At 43.4% G+C, this 25,500-nt stretch overlaps 2 protein-coding genes across 3 annotated transcripts; both read left to right on the top strand.

The window, feature by feature from the left end:
• The first annotated feature begins 282 nt into the window (after positions 1-282).
• taok2a (TAO kinase 2a) lies at positions 283-16,469 on the top strand. Of its 2 annotated transcripts, none has more exons than XM_089018634.1 (20): positions 283-730; positions 4,066-4,206; positions 4,584-4,655; positions 4,734-4,835; positions 5,152-5,197; positions 5,312-5,408; positions 6,490-6,603; positions 6,693-6,784; positions 7,183-7,276; positions 7,346-7,427; positions 7,634-7,804; positions 8,004-8,213; positions 9,231-9,359; positions 9,672-9,908; positions 10,656-10,784; positions 10,860-11,063; positions 11,237-11,476; positions 12,460-12,672; positions 12,778-12,960; positions 13,633-16,469. In XM_089018634.1, exons 2-20 carry the CDS (start codon positions 4,075-4,077, stop codon positions 14,545-14,547), a joined length of 3,462 nt encoding a protein of 1,153 aa, XP_088874760.1. In that variant the 5' UTR covers positions 283-730; positions 4,066-4,074; the 3' UTR covers positions 14,548-16,469. The 2 variants fall into 2 exon arrangements, with proteins under 2 accessions (XP_088874760.1, XP_088874759.1); XM_089018633.1 differs by having other exon boundaries at positions 284-730; positions 12,460-12,681.
• A 713-nt stretch (positions 16,470-17,182) lies between these two features.
• Positions 17,183-24,955, top strand: cdipt (CDP-diacylglycerol--inositol 3-phosphatidyltransferase (phosphatidylinositol synthase)). The gene is made up of 6 exons (XM_089019351.1): positions 17,183-17,345; positions 19,819-19,953; positions 21,288-21,441; positions 21,519-21,600; positions 21,775-21,856; positions 23,202-24,955. Exons 1-6 carry the CDS (start codon positions 17,303-17,305, stop codon positions 23,345-23,347), a joined length of 642 nt encoding a protein of 213 aa, XP_088875477.1. The 5' UTR covers positions 17,183-17,302; the 3' UTR covers positions 23,348-24,955.
• The last annotated feature ends 545 nt before the right edge of the window (positions 24,956-25,500 follow it).

Genomic DNA, 25,500 nt, shown 5'->3' with positions numbered 1-25,500 from the left:
CACACGCACGCACTCTCTCTCTCTCTCTCTCTCTCTCTCTCTCTCTCTCTCTCTCTCTCTCTCTCTCTCTCTCTCTCTCTCTCTCTCTCTCTCTCTCTCTCTCTCTCTCTCTCTCTCTCTCTCACACACACACACACACACACACGCACGCGTACTTCACAAGTAGGTTGCGAGAATGAAATTAAAGTTTTTTTGCCAATCGCCATCAAACTACATACATAGTTGAAGAAAAAGAAGATGATTTTATTTTGAAAGTGAAAGCGTGACAGGAAAAAAGAAAGAAAAAAGGGGCCTGCAATTGGAGCCCCGCCCCCATTTATCTGTGCCATCTTGAACAAAAACGGTGGATGAATATGGAGCGACAATGATGGGGCGATATTTCTTACAAGACAGCTTTTAAATAATTCTTCAGTGCGCTTTCCTCTCCAGTGGACCGGAAGTGGAGCTTCGCGGACCAACAACAAGCCACACCCGGCAATGCCGCTAAGCTAACGTTAGCATATACCCACCTAGCCAAGTTAACGCTTAGTTCGAGTTTAAAGTTTCTACTTGTCCCTCCCGGGATAACCGTGGGTTATTTATTGTATTTCTCGTATGCTTGTAAGCTCGAGGAGAGATGAGCGAATGTCGTATGGCTGTACCGCCGCTGCCGCTATGAGAACACAAGCTCGTTAGCTCCACTGCTAAGCGCTTGTTTTTCGTTCCACAGCGGAACTAGTGGGAAGACGCGGTGAGTAAAAATCTGCAACACACACACACAAAACTTACAAAAAAATCTAAGTCATGAAAACAAAAATATTGGTTTCAAACCGGCCGCGCCTGTGAGACGGGCATTCAAGCGCACTCTCGTCACGCGTCTCCGTTCATCGGCAGCGCGTATTCCGGCTGACCCACTTTTAGACAAAGTGCACAAAGCGGAATGAAAAACAAGACAAAGTGGCTCCGTCTGCCTGGGAACAATCGTCCATTTGTGTTCGGCTCGCACGAGTCGAGGCTCCCTTCATATTTCCTGTTGTTTGAACGTCAGCTGTCATGCTAACTTGCGGGTTAGATTGACTGACGTCACAGATTGTCCCATGCAAATGTGGCGTCATTTCAAGTCATTGCTGGATGCCTGGCAGACTTTTGGGTGTATTCCGTTTCAATCTGTGCCTTTATCTGTGGACTTAAATTGGAGTTTACTATAATATTCCAAAAACATGTGAGTATGTTGTCGACAGTGAAGCAAAACAAATTGGGCAGAGATCCGAATGTTCGTTTTTCTCCATGTGTCCTGACAATCAGTCCATAGCATATTTACCATCTTTATGCATATATGCTGCACTTGTAAAAGATCAGCACCCCTGATCAAAATGGGATCTTTAGCCTCTAATGCAATCAATCGTTTATAATATAACATCAAAATGTATCAGAGTAACCACAAACCTTTTTAGTTAAGGTGCATTTCCCCATTGTGGGACCATTAAAGGCTTTTGGATTCCGATTCTGATTTCATCAAGGTCAGGTCACATTTATTTACATTGCCCTGAATGAAGGGCTTCACATGTCCACTGTCGACAAATACTAACACATTGATCTTAACCCCCAGGTTAAGGTAAAACAAACAAACCAAACAAAAAACATCTGTTTGGGAAATGAGAAAACTTTCAAGAATACCTTTTCACGATAAGTCGGTGGCAATGGATCCTGAATGGACAACATTTGACACAAGATTTCTGCAGGGGAGAAAATCCTGCATGATTAAATAATGATTTTATATAAAATCATGTGTGCCATAATTATGAGCATCCATGGTGCGCTCGTGACCATAGTGAGGATAAGCGGCTTTGAGAATGAATGATTGTGGAAACTGTACAAGCCCCTTTGCCAACAAAAGAGCATGTAATCTTCTCGAAATTTTCAGAAATAGCAGATTAAAGAAAGAGGCACCTATTGTTCTAAATGTTTGATATTTCCTATTTAGCCTGTATCAATCACTTATAGCAACCAGTCCTTCTGTGCCATCAAAGAAACGGCTGCAGTTCCAGTTGATGTCCTGGCTGTTCCACTTGAAACAAAACATGCACTTATTTATGATGTAATCTTCTAGCACATTGTGGCCTGACTGGCAACCGGCGGCTGTTCAAGTGTATTGGTCCCTTTTCTTCCGGATGTACCACCGCTCTTTTAGCGGGATCTGAATGGAATGGAGCTGCTGTATCAGCTCATATTGTCCAACCATGTGGCCTGGTCACACGGCGACGTTTGTTAGGCGCCGCTGACTAAGCACGTGTGTCATGGAAGGTGTTGTGGTGAAACAAAAACGAAACGCTGCATCTCTGACTTCCTGCTTTTAGTTGGAGTCTGCGCTCTGGTTTGCAGCTACCCATTTGCCGCTTGTTTGTCAGGATTGTTCCATCGCTTGCCTTCCTTCCTTCCTGCTGAAGGCCACTCAAATGTATAAATGGAAATTGGTTGACCGCATTTTGAAAGAATGCGTGTGCACTCGGTGAGGGGCGCATGTGGACTCGCAGCCCCTTTTCCAACCCGCTCTCTATTTTCTGCACACTTACTGAATCACTCATGCCTGCCGGTGATGTTTTCTGTCACAAGCGCTGTAACACACTTAAAGGACAACCGACACCATTTTTTTGTTTCCCAACTGACATCAGAAAAATGTTTTATAGCATCTAAAATACCCAAAACATGCAGGCTGATATTTTTAGTCAAATGCAAAACACCAATGAAAATGACTTAAAGTGTCCCAAAACTACTTCAAAATGACCCCGGAACTGGCGACATTCAGAAAGTCCCGCCCCCTTGTTCGTGACATCACGCCAGGATACTCCTCCACAAACTGCCTTGCTCCAGAATCAAAACAATGGCTTCAGAGAGTTCAGATTCGGAGAAGATTCTTTCTTGTTAGTCATGCACTTGTGAATATGATTCAAATAGTTCCGAAGAGGAAAGCATAAATGTTTGCAATCGATTAAAGAAGTCCTTCCGTATCATTTCAAGCCGTCTGGACTCCAATGTAACGCCCAGAAAATGCACAAGATGGCGCACAAGCACCGTTGGAAATGGGCTGATTTGTCCGCTGGGAATTTATGTAAACTTACACCTTCTTTATGCGTGTTACCGCAATTGGCTGCGACACACAACGATTCACCATCGCGTTAATTATGTAGTTTTCCTTCTAATTTCGCGATCAACACAGTGTTTTCAGATGAAAAAAAGTACCCAAAATGCATTGTGTGTCGCTTTGTTGGTCTGGGGCGTTCCCTCCGTGACGTCACTTAGGCCATCGTCATCAACCCGAAAACAAGACTTCCTGAATATTCAGCGCGAGTCTTAAAACGTAAAATATCGCTATATTCGATGGAATCTGTAAAATGCGCTCAGTAGAAGTCATTTGAAGTGATTTTACAAATTATGGCCGCAACTTGTCCGGAGGCGTCGGTTGTCCTTTTAAGAACATCCAAATGAACCACACGGTCTCCTCATATGCTTAACAAATGTGAAGATGATGATGATGATGATGATGATGATGAAAATCCAACATGCCCGGGAAATAATTTGTTCCAGGCTCAAATTTAACAGGGAAAAGTAGAGCTGGACATTTGACTCAAGTGAACGTCAACTAAATAAAATCTAATTTGTTGTAGGTTATGTTACTGATACCGGATGTCAAAATACTTGGAAAATGTGTCATAGTAAGTTGACATGTTTGAACTCATTAAAATGAGTTTTCATACATTTGAAGCATTTGGAGTAGGTAAAAAGTTTTCATGTCCTCTATTTTCACCAGATTGTTATGAGCACATATGGAAATGCATGCCTCATGATAAACAGCGTTTCATCGTTCGACTCTTTAGTTTTGCCTTACGTCCGTAGGCATCAGCTGCCATTTTGTTGCTCCTACGCTGCTCTGCATGCTTTCCTCCTCCAACTCCTTCCACATCCCAACTATGTAGGAGGACAACCTGAAAGCGCACGTTTGGGCACCCGGCGAGATGATGCACCATTCGATGATGTAATACTTTTGCCAATATAGATTTTGACCATGTCGCCGTTGCTTCCCGCTAGGCCCTGGCCATGCCCTCGAGCGCACGGGCGGGCAATCTAAAAGACCCGGATGTGGCTGACCTCTTCTGCAGGGATGACCCGGAGAAGCTCTTTGCCGACCTCAGGGAGATTGGCCATGGCAGCTTTGGTGCCGTCTACTTTGTGAGTTTTCCAACCTCAAAATAATCATACTGTCACTGAGGTTGAAGATGCTTTTTTTATCCTCAGTCAATGGGTTTTATTTTGCTTTTAGGTCTGATAATGTCAGAACGTTCATGGTCAATGTGCTCTTTATAAATAAATCTTGCATTACAGTTTTAGCTCACACAGACCATTTCAGAATCTTATCAGAACATGAATTCTTATATGCTGCTTGCCAACTGTTTTGGGATCATTTTAGAATTAGTATTATCTTTGAAATATTTTTTTGTAACCACATCAGGTTGTCAAGGCTATATTATCTTGATCAAAATAAACAGTCTATGTGTAATGTTGACTGCCCAAGCGTAATTGTCCCTGCCGACTGACTCACCTTTCAGGCCCGAGACGTGCGCAACAATGAGGTGGTTGCTATCAAGAAGATGTCGTACAGTGGCAAGCAGACAAACGAGGTGACCGAACACGTCGTTGATGAGTCATACAAAATTGACCCTCAATTGACCAACTTGATGTGCTGTGTTGCTATGCAGAAGTGGCAGGATATCATCAAAGAAGTAAAGTTCCTGCAGAAACTTCGCCATCCAAACACCATCGAATATCGAGGGTGTTATCTGAAGGAACATACGGCATGGGTATGATCTCAGCACCTATTTTGACAGCATCCCTCAAGGAAAATAAAAACATAATCAATTACCTTGCTATATGTTACTGCAAGGTAATTTACAACTTGTTTCTTATCAGTAGAAATAAACCGAATCCCAATGAGGTGAAAAAAAACAAACCTTGATTTGAATAATGTTGTTATTCTAAAAGTGGGGTAGGGAAAATAAAGAAAACAAACATAGCATGGACAATATTAAGTTTGGCAAAAGTGTCCATTACATGAGATGAAGTGTTACATCAACATCTCCTCAGCATTTTCAAGATTAGTTTTTCCTTTGTGTGCAGCTGGTGATGGAGTACTGCCTCGGATCCGCCTCCGACCTCCTTGAAGGTGAGTCTTGCCGCAAAGGTCGGCTGGTCCCAGCACCTGCCGCACGCCTTTTTTTTCCTATTACTGGTATTTATTTATTTTTTTAATTTTGGCATCCAATATTGTTTTTTGCAGTTCACAAAAAGCCTCTGCAGGAGGTAGAGATTGCTGCTATTACTCACGGAGCGCTGCAGGGGCTGGCCTACCTTCACTCTCACAACATGATCCACAGGTGACCATTTACACTTGATGATTGCTGCCCATTAGTGGTAGTACGTCATACATGTCCAAGTTACTTTGCAGAAAACACAATTTTCCATATGTCGTCAGGCTCGCTATCGTTGGTTGCATTGCCAGGTCGTGCATATCGCCCCTGGGCCTTCAGTAGTGCTACGTCTGAATCGATCAACCCCTGCGACTGTAAATAAAAAGTATGGTGTCATTTGCCATAGGATCCCGTTAGCCAGGAAGTAACTTGTGAAGAAAGAAATACTGTCATTAAACGGTTTGAGTTTTTACCATGAACGTGTGGATTCATGATATGGGGTCAGAAGTCCCTCTTTCACAGTAAATATGCAACCAAATCCATTTCTTCTCCTCCTTCCGCTTTTGTGGGTTGACAAACCGCAATTAAATTAACACAACATTGTATTTGCTTATGCAGCTCGCGACAGATACAGTGAGCTAGCTCTGACCTGTATGCTCTTGTCACAAGCGACTGGTGATACTATGATTGACTGGTGACGAGCCAATCATAGTTTGAGAAAACTCTGTGGTTAGCAAGGCCTGTAAGCAGGCGCTGTGTGTCACCATCTCGAAATCTGATTGGTTAAAGCAACAGACAGTCGTTAAATCAACAGGGTCATTAACACCGCATTTCATGTGACAGGGCCTGTAGAACTGATTGTGAAGGCATCCAGGTAGATTTCTGACCCTGGTAACAAATGATGGCTGAAATGTGATTGGTTAAATGCTTAAATACGAGAACGCACCTCTGGAAGCAGCACAACAAAAGAAAAGCAATGAAAGGCAGCTGAAAGACAAGTTTAATTATTTCATAAGAATTTATGGACAAAATGTAATTAACATCAATCCATGATTCAGATATTTTTAGGCCAGCAGAGAAGGCTTTGCAGGCCGTGGCGGCTCAAAACTGGTTAGTTGGCTTTATTAACACGGTCACAATCGCGTTGTTTTCTAATGGTCCCAAACCAGTCTGTCTTGTCTTCTACTTGATTGTGGTTTTAGTAAACTAAAAACTAAACTAAAAGAACACAACTCAGACAGAAGTCAATCTATGTTGCCTTATACAGGGATGTGAAAGCAGGAAACATCCTCCTTACGGAGCCCGGTCAAGTCAAACTGGGCGACTTTGGCTCTGCCTCCATTGTGGCCCCGGCCAACTCCTTCGTGGGGACCCCCTACTGGTGAGTCGTGCTTTTTTCCCCAGTCACTTTGAGCATATTCAACACTTTATTTTCCTTTTAAACACCAAAATGGTCCCACCCTGGTTCAGGATGGCTCCAGAGGTGATCCTTGCCATGGACGAGGGCCAGTACGATGGAAAAGTGGACGTTTGGTCGCTGGGGATCACCTGCATCGAGCTGGGTATTACATGGCATTCTAAGCTTGGCCAAAAAACACGCTCATTTGCTCACCATTTCTACCATAACATGCTAATACTAACAACCGAGTGCACAAATAGTCTGTGAGCTTAAATTTGCTAATTCTTCCGGATTTACATTTTTAAAATTGGTGGACTGTTTATCAGGTTACAGGGTGCATCAAAGGGTTAATCAATACTAAGACAAGGACATTTTCATTTTTTTTAATCACTTGTGGCTGAAGCATTTTTCGTTTGATGTTGCAGTGTACCATAGGGGCAAAAAACACAACTTACAGCCAAGGTTTGAATATAAGATTTTCACAGTTCGGTGGAATTCCTTCCGGGACTGCAAAGATGAATGAACCAGTAGATCCAGAAATCTGAAATTGTGTTTTCACAGCGGAGAGGAAGCCCCCCCTGTTCAACATGAACGCCATGAGTGCCTTATATCACATTGCTCAGAATGAGAGTCCCGTTCTTCAGTCCAATCATTGGTGAGGCATTTTGTTTCCGTTGACTCAAATCAAGGCCATACCTCAATTCTCCCCCTCTCTTTCTGTCAGGTCCGATTCCTTTCGCAACTTTGTGGACTCGTGTTTGCAGAAGATTCCACAGGACCGGCCCACCTCCAATGTGCTGCTCAACGTGAGAACATTCATCACACCTGAGTAGAGTTCAAAGCCGTAGTGTTTCCAAAGCATCTTTCATCATAATTCCAGCCTCAAAAGAAACTGAAATGTAACAGGATTGACGGAAAAACCTGTGATAGCGAGGGATGACTGAAATTGCTTTCGGTGTACAATCCGTCCCGGTATTCCGCTCAATTGAACTCCTTCCCGCTGCATGTCCAGCATCGATTCCTGTGCCGCGAGCGTCCCCTGACTGTGGTCATGGATCTAATTGCTCGCACCAAGGACGCCGTCCGTGAACTGGACAACTTGCAGTATCGCAAGATGAAGAAGATCCTCTTCCAGGAGACTCAGCAGAACGGCCCTGTGTCGGAGGGAGCAGAAGATGAGGAGGTGAGTTGAAAGAGAGCATACACTGGGGATGGAAACAGACCACTCCATGGGATTCTGACTAATCCAATATTTGAAAAATATCACAGAGAAAGTGACATTCTCAAAAAAATATCTGGAGAGATGACAGGACTTAAACGACGCCCATTCTGGGGGCTATAGAACAGTTGGGTTAATGCACTGGTGTGTGATTGCCCGTCAGGAGGTGGAGCAGTACCTGTTGCACACAGGCACAATCAACAGCATGGAGAGCTCACAGTCGGTACCCAGCATGTCCATCTCAGCCAGCTCCCAGAGCAGCTCTGTTAACAGCCTGGCTGACGCCTCGGATGACAGCAGCGGTGAGATGGCCATGATGCAGGAGGGAGAGCACACGGTCACCTCCAATAGCTCCATCATACACCGACCCGCGGTAAGCACGCAATAACCCCCACATGTTCAACTTCTTTTTGGCTCTTCTAATAGATGAAAATCGGAGACAGAACATGTCGAATATGTTTTTTTTTAACTGCTCCCGTGTGTTTTAAACACATTTAAAGTCATATTAAAGTGACACAAAGGGCTATCTTGACCAACAAAGTACAATGATGTTTTGTCTGTATTTTGGTGTATGAAACTATCGCGGCTTGGAATTGCAGTGGATTTATGTGGGACAGGAGATGTGACAATCTCTTTTCGTCAATGGATGCAACAGCTTTGTGTTTGCTTTTAACATTTAGCTTGTAGCAGACATGCACGTTTCACCTTGACGTCCCTGATCCACTGGTGAAAGGGGTGGTTTGATCCTCTTTTTCATCTAGAACTGCTTAATGCAACAAAGAGGGTGCACAAAGTGCTCAACACTGAATGACTGTGTGTGTTATTTGTGTTGTCATGTTACAGTAAAGTCTCCTTATATCGATATTGGATATATGGATAGTCCCGGTTATATCGATACTATTTCTATGCACGCACGGAGAAAATTACATGCAAACAGGGTCGGATATATCGATAGTCCCGGTTATATCGATATTTTTTCGGACTCCCTTGAATATCGATATAACGAGACTTTACTGTATTTGTTGTTTTTCGATGAGAAGGTTTCTTCAGCCGTCATCTGTACAAAAATTGTACAGATGACGGCTGAAGAAACCTTCTCATCGATGGACCACTCCTGTACGACTGAGAGCTTACACAGACATATTTGTTGTTTTGTTTATTTTGTTGTTTTGACTTCAAGATGGCGCCGTGAGAGTGGTTGCCTTTACAGCAACTCCTGTATTTTGTTTTACTACTTATTCCTTTTCTCTTCCTTTCATAACTTTGCTGCTGTGAAATGTAAATTTCTCCCCCGCGAGAGTAATAAAGGCCAATCCAATCCCATTTTACTTTATTTACAGTGCAGGACTCATGCTAGTATTCCTCAATCTCTCCTGTCATTTTTGTTCAGGCCCAGGACAACATCTACGATGACCCCTACCAGCCGGAGCTGGAGCAACCCCAGGCTCCCTCCGCAGCCCGCCGCAGAGTTTACTACCGCAACCGAGACCACTTTGCCACCATCCGAACTGCCTCCTTGGTACGTCCGTTCTCTGTCTTCCTCCTTCCTCTTGGGAGTGAACTGCAGAACAACCAACCTTCCTTTTATCACATGGGACTTACATTTCAAACTCCCTTCCAATAAATGAAAATTTAGAATGTATAGACTGTTTAACAAGAACAAAATTACACAGTTTTATATCTCCAGTATGCTTTAAGAACATTTGGTCCGATAGAACAACCAGGATAAACCCAACATTCATTCATTCATTTGTTCTTTTTACGAACCGTTTTATTCTCACTACCATTGAACCATGAACTTAACAATATCCCTGTCCCGTCTCATCCGCAGGTAACCCGGCAGATACAGGAGCACGAGCAGGGCTCGGCGCTACGGGAGCAGATGTCAGGATACAAGCGCATGCGGCGGCAGCACCAGAAGCAGTTGATGGGCTTGGAGAACAAGCTGAAGGCCGAGATGGATGAGCATCAGCTCAAGCTGGACAAGGAACTAGAAAACCAGAGAAACAGCTTCTCCTCGGAGGTTGACAAGCTAGTCAAGAAGCACCAAGCCATCCTGGAGAAGGAGGTGAGTGTCAGAACTTCAAAATAGATTCCCTCCCACTTGAATCCGTTTTCTTCCCCCCCTACGCTCATACATTTGGCCTGCAAGCCTGACAAGATTGCCGTTTTGGTCAGACTTGATGTTAGTTTTACTCCCTGGTGCTTTCTACTATCTGAGTGACTGCTTAATTTCCTGTAAATGATAGTTGTCCATGTTCAGTGCTTTGTTACTGCTTCAGCTGTTATTAAAGCACTTATAAATTAATATGCATTGTATTGTATTTCGTCTGTGTAAGCTCTCAGTCGTACAGGAGTGGTCCATCGATGAGAAGGTTTCTTCAGCCGTCATCTGTACAAAAGTGAAGGTTTCGGACGTTTCGCCTCCTATCCAAGAGGCTTCGTCAGCGAACTAAAGTCTGACTGGTCGTATCGGCCCCATTTATATATCCCTAATGTCCAGACATGGTGGCGCCGGACACAGCTATGATAGGTCCCTACTCTCAGGTTGGGGGGGCAGGGGAACCCCTCCCTGTGGCCCCACTGATTGCAATCAGTGGGGCCACAGGGAGGGGCCACCATGTCTGGACATTAGGGATATATAAATGGGGCCGATACGACCAGTCAGACTTTAGTTCGCTGACGAAGCCTCTTGGATAGGAGGCGAAACGTCCGAAACCTTCACTTTTGTACAGATGACGGCTGAAGAAACCTTCTCATTGTATTGTATTGTATTGTATTGTATTGTATTGTATTGTATTATTTTTCCCTACAGACCAAAGCTGCCCTGGCAGAGGAGAAAAAGTTCCAGCAGCACATTCTGGGCCAGCAGAAGAAAGAACTGACCAGCCTACTGGAGTCTCAGAAGCGTCAATATCGTCAGCGCAAGGACCAGCTGAAAGAGGCAAGACACATCAGCCGGCGCAGGGGACAAGCGCATAGGTTTCACCTTTGACATTGGCTGTCGATACCCCGACAGGAGCTGAATGAGAACCAGTCGACCCCTAAGCGGGAAAAACAGGAGTGGCTGAGCCGGCAGAAGGAGTGTCTGCAGCAAATGCAGGCAGAGGAGGAGGCCAGTTTGCTCCGACGGCAGAGGCAATACTATGAGTTGCAGTGTCGCCAGTACAAGAGGAAAATGCTGCTCGCTCGACACAACCTGGAGCAGGATCTGCTCAGAGAGGTACTGCCCAAAAATATTGAGGGTCATGTGATAATGGTGTTATTACAAAGTGGATTAAGTCAGCTCAAATCCCACTGAAGCAAATGCGGCAAAATCAAAGTCTACCACTGCCTTCCCCATTTGATTGATACACTTGATCCTTGTGCCTGCCCCTTTCCCTACTTTCCCACCAGGACTTAAACAAGAAGCAGACCCAGAAAGATCTAGAGTGCGCCATGCTGCTACGCCACCACGAGTCCACTCAGGAGCTGGAATTCCGGCAACTGGGCTCAGTGCAGCGGACCCGCGCCGAGCTGATCCGAACACAGCACCAGACGGAGCTGACCAACCAAATGGAGTACAACAAGCGGCGGGAGCAAGAACTGCGCCAGAAACACACCATGGAGGTGCGGCAGCAGCCCAAAAGCCTCAAGGTGAGACCAACTTAGATTGTGGCATGGATGAAACAATCGATAGATGGATGGATGGAAAAATAGATGGATGGAAAATTAGATGGAAAAATATATGAATGGATGGAAAAATAGATGGATGGATATAAAAATTGATGGATGGATAGAAATATAGATGGATGGATGGAAAAATATATGGGTGGATGGAAAAATAGATGGAAACATGGATGGATGTAAAAATACATGAAAAATAGATGGATGCATGGATGGATTGAAAAATAGATGAATGGAAAAATAGATGGATGATGGAAAAATGGATGGATGGAAAAATAGATGAATGGAAAAATAGATGGATGATGGAAAAATAGATGGAAAGATACAAATAGATGGATTGATGGATGGCTAGAAATATGGATGGATGGATGGAAAAATGGATGGATAGAAATATGGATGGATGAAAAAATGGATGGATGGATATAAAAATAGATGGATGGATAGAAATGTAGATGGATGGAAAAATATATGGGTGGATGGAAAAATAGATGGAAAGATGGATGGATGTAAAAATACATGGAAAAATAGATAGATGCATGGCTGGAAATATAGATGGATGGATTGAAAAATAGATGAATGGAAAAATAGATGGATGATGGAAAAATGGATGGAAAAATAGATGGAAAGATACAAATAGATGGATTGATGGATGGATAGAAATATGGATGGATGGAAAAATATATAGATTGATGGATGGAAAAATAAATGAAAAAATAGATGGATGGACAGAAAATTGGAAGGATGGAAATATAGATGGATGGATTGAAAAATGCATGGATGGAAAATGAGATGGAAAAATAGATGGGTAGATGGAAAAATAGATGGAAAAATAAATAAATGAAATGAGTAAATGAAAAAATACATAAAAAAATAATGAATGAAAACATTAAATTAAAGGCATGCATCAAGTGATGTGACTGGAGTCCTGATGCCGTGTCGGTTTTGCGTCCCAGTCTAAAGAGCTGCAAATCAAGCGGCAGTTCCAGGAAACATGCAAGATCCAAACGCGACAGTACAAAGCCTTGCGCAACCACCTCCTGGAGAGCACGCCCAAGTCGGACCACAAGGCCGTGCTCAAGCGTGTCAAGGAAGAGCAGACGCGCAAGCTGGCCATCCTGGCCGAGCAGTATGACCACTCCATCAACGACATGCTGTCCACGCAGGCTGTGAGTAAGGCAAGGAACCAACCCACGTGCATCTTTCACAATGCCGAACCTTGACCATTGCCCACCCGCCCACAACTCTGATGACAAGTTTTTGGCCCCGCGCAGCTTCGACTGGATGAGACCCAGGAGGCAGAGTATCAGGTGCTCCGAATGCAACTGCAACAGGAACTGGAGCTACTCAACGCCTACCAGAGCAAGATCAAGATGCACACGGATACGCAGCACGAGCGAGAGATCAAGGAGCTGGAGCAGAGGGTGTCCATACGCCGCGCGCTGCTCGAGCAACGGGTATCGGCAACACGGCTGTCTTTTCATCATTTTATATTCAGGGGTGCCAAAACAAAAATTGGCACGGTTGCTTTGGCAATTTGAAACCTTCAAAGAATCCCACTTGGAACTCCCAACAAATCAAGTAATACGCTACTTTATCTGCTCCATTCTTATAACTATTACTGGAGCTTAGTAGGGGACCTTCTCTGCCTTTTATTTATGGTCTTAGTTAGCAGGGCAAGTCTTCAGACTATATTTTACCCCCCGCCCCCTTTACTGCCAGACGATGTGCAAAAATGTGTCCACTCCAATGCCAGGGTTTTTGTCATTTTCACTCCAATTTTAGGACCCACAGAATATTGAGTTTTAGGACTACATAAACATTCAATACAGCATGAGAAACCTGAGACTCTCTTCTTTCATCAGAAACAAATGGGGTTAATTCCTAAGTTATATGGGTCTGGAGTTATCTGAGCTTGAAACTGGGGTTGTTGTACAAAATACAATACATCCATGCTGATTTATATAGCGCATCAACAACAGCTGAATCATAACAAAGCGCTAACATGGACAAAAGGCAAATGCTGGCCCCTCACGCAAGGGAAAAATCTTGTCAGAGGTCTGACCAGTGCTTTATCAAATTTGGGAATGGCAGCGAATGAGTTAACAATGACATTTTGTGGCTTTCAGATCGAGGAAGAGATGCTGTCCCTGCAGAACGAGCGCTCCGAGCGTATCCGGACGCTTCTGGAGCGCCAGGCTCACGAGATCGAAGCGTTCGACTCGGAGAGCATGCGTCTTGGTTTCAGTAACATGGCGCTGAGCGGCATCCCGGCCGAGGCCTACAACCAGGGCTACCCTGCCCCGAGCCCCTCCTCGGGCTCAGCGGGGTGGCCCTCTCGCCCTGTCCCCCGCTCGGGCAGTCACTGGAGCCACAGCGTGCAGAACTCTGTGGCCACGCCATCCTGGCGCGGTCAGAACCACGGCAGCGGAAGCTTCGTCCGGACCGAGTCGACGGTGTCGTCGCACGGCTTCGCCAGGGACGGCGACGGAGTCAAGGGCGGCAGGGCGTCATCTTCATCCTCTGCGTCCTCATCGTCGTCCTCCTCGAACCTCCGCCAACACCTTCACCAGCAGTCGCAAAAGCAGCCCCCGCAGCCTCACTATCTCCCCCAGCACTACCAACACCACCAGAGCACGCCGCACCTCTACCGTGACGAGAGGGAGCGCACCAGGGACTGGGGGGGCGGCGGCCACTATCCCCACCATTCCCAGGGCGGCCACTACCACCACCACCACCAGCTGTCGTCCCACGCCTCCTCGCAGTCCCTGGCCCTGCTGCCCCCCACTCCTGCGCCTCCGCCCGTCGCCCTCTCCTCCTCCCCTCCGTCCTCGGCCTCCTCGTCCTCATCGTCCCAGGGAGGCTACGGCGGCGGGGGCCTCAGCGTACGTGGCGCCGGACTGATGCCGCTCCGGAACAGCCCACAGCCTCTGCGCAGGACGGCTTCGGGTGGACCCGCCGGCGGCGCAGGCGACGGAGGGCTGAGTCGGAGCACGTCAGTCACATCGCACATTTCCAACGGCTCACACCTGTCCTACTCGTGAAGATTCTGCCCGGAGACTGTTGACTTTTTACTTTTCAATTCCTTCACGTGTCGTTTGCGGTTTTTGTTGCACAAGAACCAAGTTTGAGATTTTGCTCTCAGACATGGCGTGGCGCTTCCTCTCAGCTAGTGGTGCTTTTCAAAACCAAGTCCACTCTCTAACTGGGCTCTTCCGCCTCCACGTGCCAGTCTTCCCTTCACCGCCACATTGGCAAGTTAGCTTAGCAGTCGCCCAGTCGCTTCAACTTGCAGTTATCTTAGACTCGCTGAGCACACTGGCCATATTTTGCTGTGTTTTTTTTTTTTAGGAAAAAAACTAATGTTCCAGTTTTTCCAGGTTGTAGTTAGCTTAGTTTAGCTTCGTGTCTGCACCGTCCAGCGTGCACTAAGTTGTGATTAGATTTTTTTTCCCTTTTTAAAAGTTATTTTCATAACTGAGACTTTTAACAAGGACGGGAAACAACATGCTTGTTTGCTAAATTAGCAAACTCCATTACATCCGCCACATGACACGTTACATTAGGACAGTTTACATTATGCTGGGATGACACCATAGGATGACAACAGGCTAAAAGCCAATCATGTCACAACACTTCATACCATTTGACATGCTACATTATGACATTTCACGACGTCTCTCGCTACGTTTCGGCACGTTACTATGCATTCCCACTCATAACGTGTTCTGACATGTTACAGAATGATACGCAATAACTTGCGTGGTTCCGACTTCTTACATTACAGCACATCGAGTTCCATTACTTTTAGGCATGTTATGTTACTACATGATTAGTTGCAATACATGTCTAATTCTGTAGCAGATCGTTACATGTTAAGACCATGCCACGTTACAGCCTGTTGCCACAACCCAACCCATCGTTGGGTCTTCCAAAAACTTGCCTCATGCTCTTTTCCGATCCAAGCGTCTGTTGAATCTCAATGTGAACTTTGCGGACACCCGCCATGTACATAGTTGTACTAACTCAAAAAGCATCTTAGTAATCATAAGGATCATTTTGTCATGTGACCTAGACCAATAGATGCTACTGCTGTCGTATTTATGTTGTATGCCATTTTGTATGCTAATTTTTATTTCCCAAATGTGACTGCCAACATTGACCACTCGCTGGAGAAGAATAAGAACAGTGCAGTGTTACTGTGATATAACAGCATATGAAGTACACTACCCGGCATTCCTTGTTCTCATGTCAGTATTAGCATATGGAGCGTTCCTACAATCCTTTGGAGCCATGTTCAGTTGTGCTTGATTTTGTTTTGTGTTTGTGTGCAGCGTGTTCTTGTGTGTGTGTGTGTGTGTGTGTGCGTGTGTGTCTGCCCGCGGGTGTGGAAGTGAGGATGTGCGAGCGCGCACGCATGGTTAGAACTGCGGAAGTATCATCAGGCCGCTTCTTCCTGCAGTGGCGAAGGAGCGCGACAGCCATCTTTGGTTGTCACGTCTACCTCATTTGCACTGATGGTCAACAAAGAATGTTGGGCTCTTCTCAAACGCGCCGGGAAACGGGCGTTCACTTGATGAACGAGCGACATTTCATTTTTGACTTTTTTTGGGGGGTGGAGGGGTTCGCTGTAACATTTTCCTTTGGTGAATTGAAACTTGAAGGCACAAAGAATATAGGAAACAGGAAGCACACATTTGTCTTCTTGGGTCCCGTTAATAGTTGGAGGAAACAAGGGGCTTGCCATGTGCTCCTATTGTTTCCCACAGGCAGAAGATGTAAAAATTATTTTTCTAGTTTTAAAGTCAGGAAGTAAGAGTAACATCATTACGAACACGTTTAGCTCCTTTGTTCGCAAATATCAGGCTTTCTTTCAACATAGAAGTGAAAAAAATGAAACATTTGAAGGGGAACGGCTGTACAGAAAAAAAACACTTTTGGAAAATAAACAAGCATCAATACATAACACTTGGTTGTTCTTTTCCTTTCGGCTTGGTTGTTACATTCATCAGATTTACTAACTAATACCGTGAATATTATCATGATGTAACTTGACCTGTATCACACTGAAGCGTGAATGTAAATGTTCATTGTATCACACTGAAGCGTGAATGTAAATGTTCATTGATATGATCATCATCATCATCATCATGCTATCATGATGATAGCATATTTATATGATAACACATCCGTAAATTTTAAATAATATAACTATGAAGCCGCCCAAAAAAATACGTGACTGTAAAGTTTCCTTCAGAGTTTTGAAAGGTGCTTGTAAATGAAAATTATTATTAATAGTAAAATGTAAGCGGTTCGGGTAATGGATGAATTGTAGTCAACATCGACGTTTCTCGTCCGGTTCAAACTGGTGACGCGGAGCTAAAAATAGCGCTGGAGTTTCAAGGGGAGTCGATGATGTGACGTCACCTCAACAAGTGCTCTGTGAACAGCGATACCGGAAATAGGACTATCTAAAAAAGTGTAAAATGAAATACATTTCGTCAGTGGAATCTATTTTTGAAACAAGTCTGCATTATGAATAAGTGCGTTTCTGCTGTTTGTTCTACAATAACCGACATGGAAAGCGCTAGTTTGTCGAGTGGCTGTCTCGTTCGGTTCTAAATATTTGTTATTGTGAACAAAAAAAAAAAAAACTTAGCGGAAATGGTTGACTTGTTTGACGGGTCAGCGCGAGCTTGACTGCAAGCTTCGACTCGAGGAAGTACACACAGAACTGATTTCTACGATTTAGCCACCAAAATAATCCAAAACGTTCACTTGACGACCTAAAAACGGAAAATGGCACAAGAAAACGTTTTCCTCTTCGTCCCTAACCTGATCGGTGAGTTTGTGACCGGGTCATATTCAGGTAGCTGATTTGGTACTAGCTCTCAATTGCTACTCAGTGTCAAACAAATATGACGAAATTTTACTAATTTCACATTTTTAATGTCAGTCATGATTGATAGATCCTCAAGAGGCCTCTGCGGTGGATTCAGACCTCGGCCTCATGTCACACTTATGCCCTGGTCGGCGCTTTATTTTAAATACTGTACATTAAAAACCCAAAGACTAGACAGTACGTCATTAACAATGGAGTTTGACAAAAATAATTATACTGTAATTGTTTTTAAAGGATATGTCGAATGGCCTATTTTCGAGAAATTCAATTTAAATGTTCTCAATCGCATTGAAATTATTGATAAATATGTCATCGAAATATGTCATTTATGAACGTCAAGAAGACTTAATCATCGAACGTACCTAACGAGAACAAAAGGGCGTTGTTATGTTTTATATGAGTCCGCAGACATAATGGTATACCGTACATGTAAATTTCGTATTTGTCATTGGAAATAAAAAAGGGAAAGGATTATGAAGTTGATGAATAACTATTTTTGTAATTAATTGTTTTGAGCACTTTTAAAGGACAACCGACACCATTTTTTTGTTTCCTGACATCAGAAAAAGTTTGGTAGCATCTAAAATACCCAAAACACGCAGGCTGATATTTTTAGTCAAATGAAAAACACCAATAAAAATGACTTACAGTGTCCCAAAACTACTTCAAATTAATCTCAGAAAGTTTGAGAATCAAAACAATGGCTTCAGATTCGGAGAATATGTTTTCTTTTTACTCATCCAGTTATGAATATGATCCAAAAAGTTGAAAAGGTTTCTTCAGCCGTCATCTGTACTTCTTTGAAGGTGTCGGACGTTTCGCTTCTTATCCAAGAAACTTCGTCAGCAAACTAAAGTCTTACTGGTAGTTTAGGCCCTATATATATATCCCTACAGTCCAGACATGGCGGCGCCGGACACTGCTATGATAGGTCCCTGCTCTCAGGTTGGGGGGAGCAGACGACTACTCCCTGCCACTCCACTGATTTTTCCTATTGTACTGACTAACGACTGGTCTGAATGCCCCACTTCCACCGGTATCACCTCATCAGTATTCCTAATCCTATTTCGCCTAAGTAGGCTGTTGTACGAACGATCCAAATTGAACCTCACCCCACTATATAGGTTTAAAGAAGGATTTAGCTATTTTATGAAAATCGCTTCTTTTACTCCCCTTTCAAACCGTGTATGTTTTTACGCTAAGATTTTAACCTCATTGTCGTCAAATGAGTGGTTGCTAGCTTTTAGGTGCATATGTACTGCCGATTGAGGCCCACGAGTATTATCCCTGCGATGTTGATAAAGTCTTTTTTTGAGAATTTGTTTTACAAAGATTCCACCACATTTACGTTTTAAGACTCGCACTGAATATTCCGGAAGTCTTGTTTTTGAGTTGGTGACGAGTCCTCACCCTACGTCACTGAAGGAACGCCCCTGACTGAAAAAAGGACGCTTTGTAGCAGTCCTTCCATCACGTCAATGCCTTTTGCTGTAGTTGTTATGACTGAAAACTTCGTGTTGCACCAAAAAGAGGCAGAAGAGGGCGACAAAGCTCCGTGCAAGGAATTAATCAGTCTGTGGAAACGGGCTGATTAATTCCATACACTGAGCTTTGTCGCCATTTTCTGCCTCTTTTGGTGATACATTTCCCCCCCATATTGCCTCAAAATGGCACGGAATAAATTCTTTAATTGATTGCAAACATGTCTGCTTTCCTCTTCAGAACTATTTGAATCATATTCATAACTGGATGAGTAACAAGAAAGCATATTCTCCGAATCTGAAGCCATTGTTTTGATTCTCCAGCAAGGCAAGACGTCTTGGGGTGACACCACGAAGAAGGGGGCGGGACCTTCTGAAACTGGCCACTTCCGGGTTCATTTTTTTGCAGATTTTGGACACTTTAAGTCATTTTTATTGGTGTTTTGCATTTGACTAAAAATATCATACTGCGTGTTTTGGGTATTTTAGATGCTATAAAACGTTTTTCTGATGTCAGGAAACAAAAAATGTTGGTTGTCCTTTAAGTTAAAGTGCTCCAAATCCCCTGAATTTAGCCTCTCAGGTGGGAATGTCTGATTTCTGCATATGTCAATGAAAAACGTTTGCAAACATCTGTTTTTACCTTGAAAAACAATTATCAACATTTATTTTCCATTCTCTGACAAATGTTACAGATCAAACCATGAATTAATTCATAAGCCAGTTTGAAAGAATGTCCAGCATTTGAATGAAAGGATGCAAATGAGGCAACATTTTCACTGTGATTCATATAATAACTGAGAAAAAAATAACCACCACTGTACAGAGTGTGCTTAACATTCAGTGTGTTTTATCCTCACCCAACCAGAGTATGTCGTCAGCAGTTGTCCATTTTCAACATGCTGACAAATGTGTCGTTGTCTTTCCTGCAGGTTACGCCCGCATTGTGCTGGCACTGTTGTCCTTCTTACTGATGCCCTGTTGCCCATTCACCGCCTGTTTTTTGTACATGCTCAGCAGCCTACTGGACTCCTTTGACGGCCACGCCGCACGTGCGCTCAACCAATGTACGTGTTTCCTACGAGTAATAAATCATGATAATAATAATACATTTAATTTGAAAGCACTTTTCATCACACTTAAAGACGCTTTACAAGAGCTTAAAATGCAAAATAAAATGTAGGCCTGAAGACTAGCATACATAATTCACATCAACAAATATCTAAAAAGTAATACCTACTAGTAATAACAACTAAAAAAGGTTCACCCCAAAACGCTGATAAACATTCAGTACAGTGATACATTGGCTTACGAACTTAATTGGTTCCCAGACAGAGTGTATAAGGTGAAAAGCGTGTATCCCAAAAATACATTTCCCATAGGAAACCATTAAAATGAGAATAATCCGTTCCCAGGTCCCCATAAAACATAATTTTCTACTTTCTAATTTTCTAAGCATTAAAACTACACAAAATATACCTTCTTTTATGTATAATAAATGTGCTATGGTATTATAATTAAAGAAATAAACTGTACCGTATAATAAAGTCATTTTATTTCCCTTTGTGATGGTCGTTGATGGCTTGATGGAATGGAGTGGCCAGTTTCATCAGCATCAAACGCTTGATGAGGAACGTAACCTTCTTCTTTCACCATCTTGAGGAATGATCCCTTGTAGGTGCTTTCTCTGTGATAATTTTATCTAGTTCCTCGTCAATTGCGTTCTGTTTAGCTGGGTTGATAGCTTTTTTGCATCAAGTGTACAGATGGCTTGTGCGGGTTGTTTGTGGTGCCTGATTGATGGGATATTTTAACCTTGCAGTCGACACTCTGCCATTGAACTATCAAAGTTGAAACTCACTGTCTCTGTCACTGTCGTCTTCCTGTCTCTTTAATGTTTAAACCACCCCTCCTCCCACTGCTGCGTTCTTGACCAATCACGTGGCTTTAACCGAAGACTGGGGGCGGGGAATAGAGGACAAAAACAGTCGGCTGCCATTTTGTTGTTAGTAATCACTCATTGAGGCAGCTCCGTGCATGAAAAAAGTTTGTATGCCAAGGTAAAATTTTCATAAATGTAAAGTTTGTAAACCGAAAAGTTCGTAAGCCTAGGGGTTCGTAAACCGAGGTATCACTCTACATGGAAAATGGGGAGTGGGAAATAATGGTGATGCACCATTTTCATCATTGCCATTTTCATCATCGCCATTTTCATTATCAGCTGAAAATGAATGATGAAATCATTTTCATTATAATGAAAATGAATATGATAATGCTGAAAATGAATATGATGATGGTGACAATGACACTCTCAATAACATTGATGATGACATAAGTCATATTAATGACAACGTCAATGATAATCCGATGATGATGATGTGTTTGTGCGCGTGGTTTACAGGCACGCAGTTCGGCGCCATGATGGACATGCTGACGGATCGCTGCGCCACTATGTGCCTCCTGGTCAACCTGGCACTGCTCTACCCGTCCTACAGCTTCCTCTTCCAGCTAAGCATGTGCTTGGACATCTCCAGCCACTGGCTGCACCTACACAGGTGGTGCACATCCTGTTGAATGGCCTTACCGCTGCCTAACTCCCGCAATTGCTAACTATGTGCGTCCCTATGTTCAGCTCGACGGTTAAAGGCTCGACCAGTCACAAGAGCATTGACTTATCCGGAAACCCGCTGCTGCGTCTCTACTACACGAACAAGGTCACATGTGCAACAACTTCATACTGTATTTGACATTCCATTTGGGTGTCCTCTACCACTGCCTGTATTTTGGAAATGAAGACTCTTTCCTCATTCTTTGGCAGTATTTTTTTTCACCTCAATGAGGTAGGGCGTGGTTTCTTGGAGAGCTGACAGGTGTGTGCATGTTTGCAGGTGGTTTTGTTCTTCATGTGCATGGGCAACGAGCTGTTTTTCTGCCTGCTGTACATCCTGCATCACCTACAACAACCCAGCGGTAACGTTCACACGCACTCACTCCACATTGTGTATGTTTTTGTGCTTGTGGTTGCCTGCGTGCCTTGTGTGTACCAGGTTTGTCATGGTTAACCAAAATTAACTCATTTACTACCAGACATGCAAAAAATGTGTCCACTCTAGTGCCAGGGTTTTTGTCATTGTCACTCGAATTCCAGGACCCACAGAATAATGTGTTTTAGGACTACATAAACATTCATTATAGAGTTAGAAACCTTATATTCTCTTCTTTCATCAGAAAGAAAAGTTAATTCCTAAATTACATCGGTTTGGAGTTATCTGAGCTTGACATGGGGAATGGTATCAAAACATTGGCTTCAGATTCGGAGAATATGCTTTCTTGTTACACCTCCAGTTATGAATATGATTCAAAGAGTTCTGAAGAGGAAAGCATACATGTTTGCAATCGATTAAAGAATTTATTCCATGCCATTTTGAGGCAACATTGGGGAGAAACGATCACCAGAAAAGAGGCACAAAATGGCGACCTCCTGTGGCCACCTCCGTTTCCACAGGCTGATAAATTCCTTATATGGAGCTTGGACGCCCTCTTCTGGCGGCTTTTGGGTGCAACACAAGGTTTTCAGACCGAACAATACAGCAAAATACATTGATGTGATGGAAGGACTGCTACAATGTGTCTTTTTTTCTGTTAGGGGGCGTTCCTTTAGTGATGTCACGTACGGACTCGTCACCAACTCAAAAACAAGACTTCCTGAATATTCAGCGCGAGTCTTAAAACGTAAAATATAGCTATATGCGATGGAATCTTTTTGAAATACGCTCAGTAGAAATCATTTGAAGCCATTTTACAAATTATGGACACAACTTGTCCGGAGACGTCGGTTGTCCTTTAAGGATGTGTCTAAAAGTAAAATTGAAAAATACAGTTTTGTTCACAAAATCTATCTCAAATCATCTCAAGGAGAGGCCCGTTTTTCCATTTGTTGTCAAATTAATGTGACATAACAGTTGTTGAGGACACAGGTAGCAACCAATCATCTTGCAAATGTCACATGACCAAACTCAGATCATAACTGACTTTCAGTCAACAGCAAATGTTACACAAAATGGCCGCCCCCTGAGATGAATCAAAATGGCAGAATTTTGGTGGCTCAATGTATTTTTTTGCTCATTGTCACCATTATAGCATAAAACAAATATATAATTTGATATATTGCGCAGCCCTGGTTTGTACATGTTTGAGTTTTTTGCAGTATGCAAATACAGGTATGTTTGTTGGCCAGTTAGTGCGAGGTGACATCTTGTGGTCTTTTTAGTTACCTGTGTGTGTATTATAACCAGTGCGTGTGTGCATGTTTCAGCACTGGTGTACTATGCCCTCGCGGTGAGCGGCGTGGTATGCGTAATGAAGTCGTGGATCAGCGTGGTCCACCTGGTGACGGCCTCTCAGAACATGGCCGCCATGGACACCGCCCAGCGCGCCGCCGCCGCCAGGAAGTCGCAGTGAGAGTGTTTGTCGCATCGCCGTATTTTGTGATTGAGCGGTAGTTTGTCCTCATTAATCAGATTGCCACTTGATCGTCAGGTACAATTGACATTTCCTGCTGACATTTTGGGAGGTGGGGGTGGAGGCACCTCTTATCTGAAGCTCATATTTGCCAACATTGGAAAAATTGTGGATCCAAAATATGTTGGAGTGAAGAACAAAGTGCAAATGCATTCCCTTGACCCGTTTGGACATCTGGGTAAGCAAATGGAGTGCACCTGACCTCTAAATTCCAATACAAGCGCCATTTATTTACCCACCATTTCATTTGGATTTTGGCACACACATGCCATGGTGCATGAGAAGTAATTTTCTATTTGGAACCAATTGCCTTTTTTATTTGCTTATTAATTACAAGAAATTAATTTGAAAAGAAATTGGCAAGATTGGAGTTTAATTTCCAGTCCCATGTGGGTGCCAATGTTTGCTAGCATCTTTAACTGATTTGATAACTGACTTAATTCACCGCTGTGTCAGTGGAGCCCAAAACAAAAACCGAATCTAGCAAAAATACTTTTGTGCTTTACAGTTTTTTTAAACTCCATTCATCCATCGTTTTTTGTAATATATTTATTGTTACAAGGGTCACGGGCGTGCTGCAGCTGTCTCGGGCAGCAGGCAAGATACATCCTGAACTGGTTGGCAGCTCATCGCAGGGCACACATAGACGAATAAAAGTCCGCTGACACCATCGTTCAATGTTTCATTCTAGCCTGGCATTTATGTTTTTGCCAGATGAAAACCGGGGAAAACCCACACAGGCACGGGGAGAACATACAAATGCCACGCAAGAAGTCCGGAGCTGAAATCACCCTTTTTAAATACATCATTTCGATATATTTTTTTAATTGTATTTGGGTTAAATGGCTTAGGATGCTATTGCTTTTATTAATATGCATTGCAAGTGTTTTTGGGTGGGGGGGGGGGGGGGGGTTTGCCGGGAGAGAGCAATTAGCATTTCTATTCTATTTCTGATACGTCAGGATTGTCTTGTATTATTATTGTATTATGGTCCTTGGGCTGTGGACGTTGCAGGTGTTTTTCTTCTTCTTTTCTTTTCGGGTTTTCTCTTCAGGGGTCGTCACAGCGAATCAATGTCCTCCATCTAACCTATCCTCTTCTCTCACACCAGTTTTTATTGTCATTTAATTCAAACCTTCCAAACTCAATTTTTCTAGTTAGCTCAGTGCTTCTCAACATGTGTGCTCTGCTCGGTCACTTGCTCACGTGTTGAACACGTAAAATACGAGCATTTTGTTGCTGGCTAAAAGTTGCTGCAAAATGATGAGGTAGTGTCCTTGAGAGTTTTGAAAGGTGCTTAGAAATTAAATGTATTATTATTATGAGATTGAAACTGAGTTTTGTTGTGGAGGTTTTTGTGGCACAATATCATTTTTCTTTGTGTGCGGTTTTCCCACTTGTGCTCCTATTATATGTAAGATGGATGATGACATATGAGCAACGTTTGGAATGTATTATTAGCGAACACGTGTAATTTTGGATAACTGGTATTTATGCTTTTTTTCTGTAGGGTGGATTTAAAACACAATAAAAGTACATAAGATTCAATCGGGTATGTGTGGTTTTGATCATGTGATGGGATTTAAATCTAATCCTGCTAAACAATGGAAATTATCTTGAACTTGCAACAAATAATCACTAACTAATCCCTCCATCCATTTTCCGTACCGCTTATTCCTCATTCGGGTCGCGGGGGTGCTGGAGCCTATCTCAGCTTTCTTCGGGCACGAGGTGGGGGACACCCTGAATTGGTTGCCAGCCAATCGCAGGGCACACAAAGACGTACAACTCTCACACTCATACCTAGGGACAATTTGGAGTGGTCAATCTGCCTGCCATGCATGTTTTTGGAGTGTGGGAGGAAAACGGAGGACCTGGAGAAAACCCATGCGGGCGCGGGGAGAACATGCAAACTCCACACAGGGAGGCCGGACCAGGACACGAACCGGCGACCTCTGCACTGTGAAGCCGGTGTGCTAATCACTCGACTGCCCTCACTAACTAATCTATTATGAAATTAATTTTGATTATGAATTAATGGTTTTGAGACCTTGTTAAATATCACCCTCCCAATAGTGAATATCGCCAAATTT

Source organism: Hippocampus bargibanti, linkage group LG17 (genome assembly GCF_051943395.1).
Source record: "Hippocampus bargibanti isolate YZ-2025 linkage group LG17, ASM5194339v1, whole genome shotgun sequence".
Classification (NCBI taxonomy): Eukaryota; Metazoa; Chordata; class Actinopteri; order Syngnathiformes; family Syngnathidae; genus Hippocampus; species Hippocampus bargibanti.
The sequence above is the reverse complement of the archived record's forward strand: the minus strand, read 5'-3'. Positions and strand labels throughout refer to the sequence as shown.

Excerpts from the sequence above, each read along its gene's own strand:
- cdipt (XM_089019351.1), top strand. The coding sequence starts at position 17,303 with ATGGCACAAGAAAACGTTTTCCTCTTCGTCCCTAACCTGATCG. Across the intron at positions 19,954-21,287 it reads CGCACGTGCGCTCAACCAAT|GCACGCAGTTCGGCGCCATG; the intron begins GTACGTGTTTCC and ends CGTGGTTTACAG. Across the intron at positions 21,442-21,518 it reads CACTGGCTGCACCTACACAG|CTCGACGGTTAAAGGCTCGA; the intron begins GTGGTGCACATC and ends CCCTATGTTCAG.
- taok2a (XM_089018633.1), top strand. The coding sequence starts at position 4,075 with ATGCCCTCGAGCGCACGGGCGGGCAATCTAAAAGACCCGGATGTGGCT. Across the intron at positions 6,785-7,182 it reads GATCACCTGCATCGAGCTGG|CGGAGAGGAAGCCCCCCCTG; the intron begins GTATTACATGGC and ends GTGTTTTCACAG. Across the intron at positions 7,428-7,633 it reads CCTCCAATGTGCTGCTCAAC|CATCGATTCCTGTGCCGCGA; the intron begins GTGAGAACATTC and ends CTGCATGTCCAG.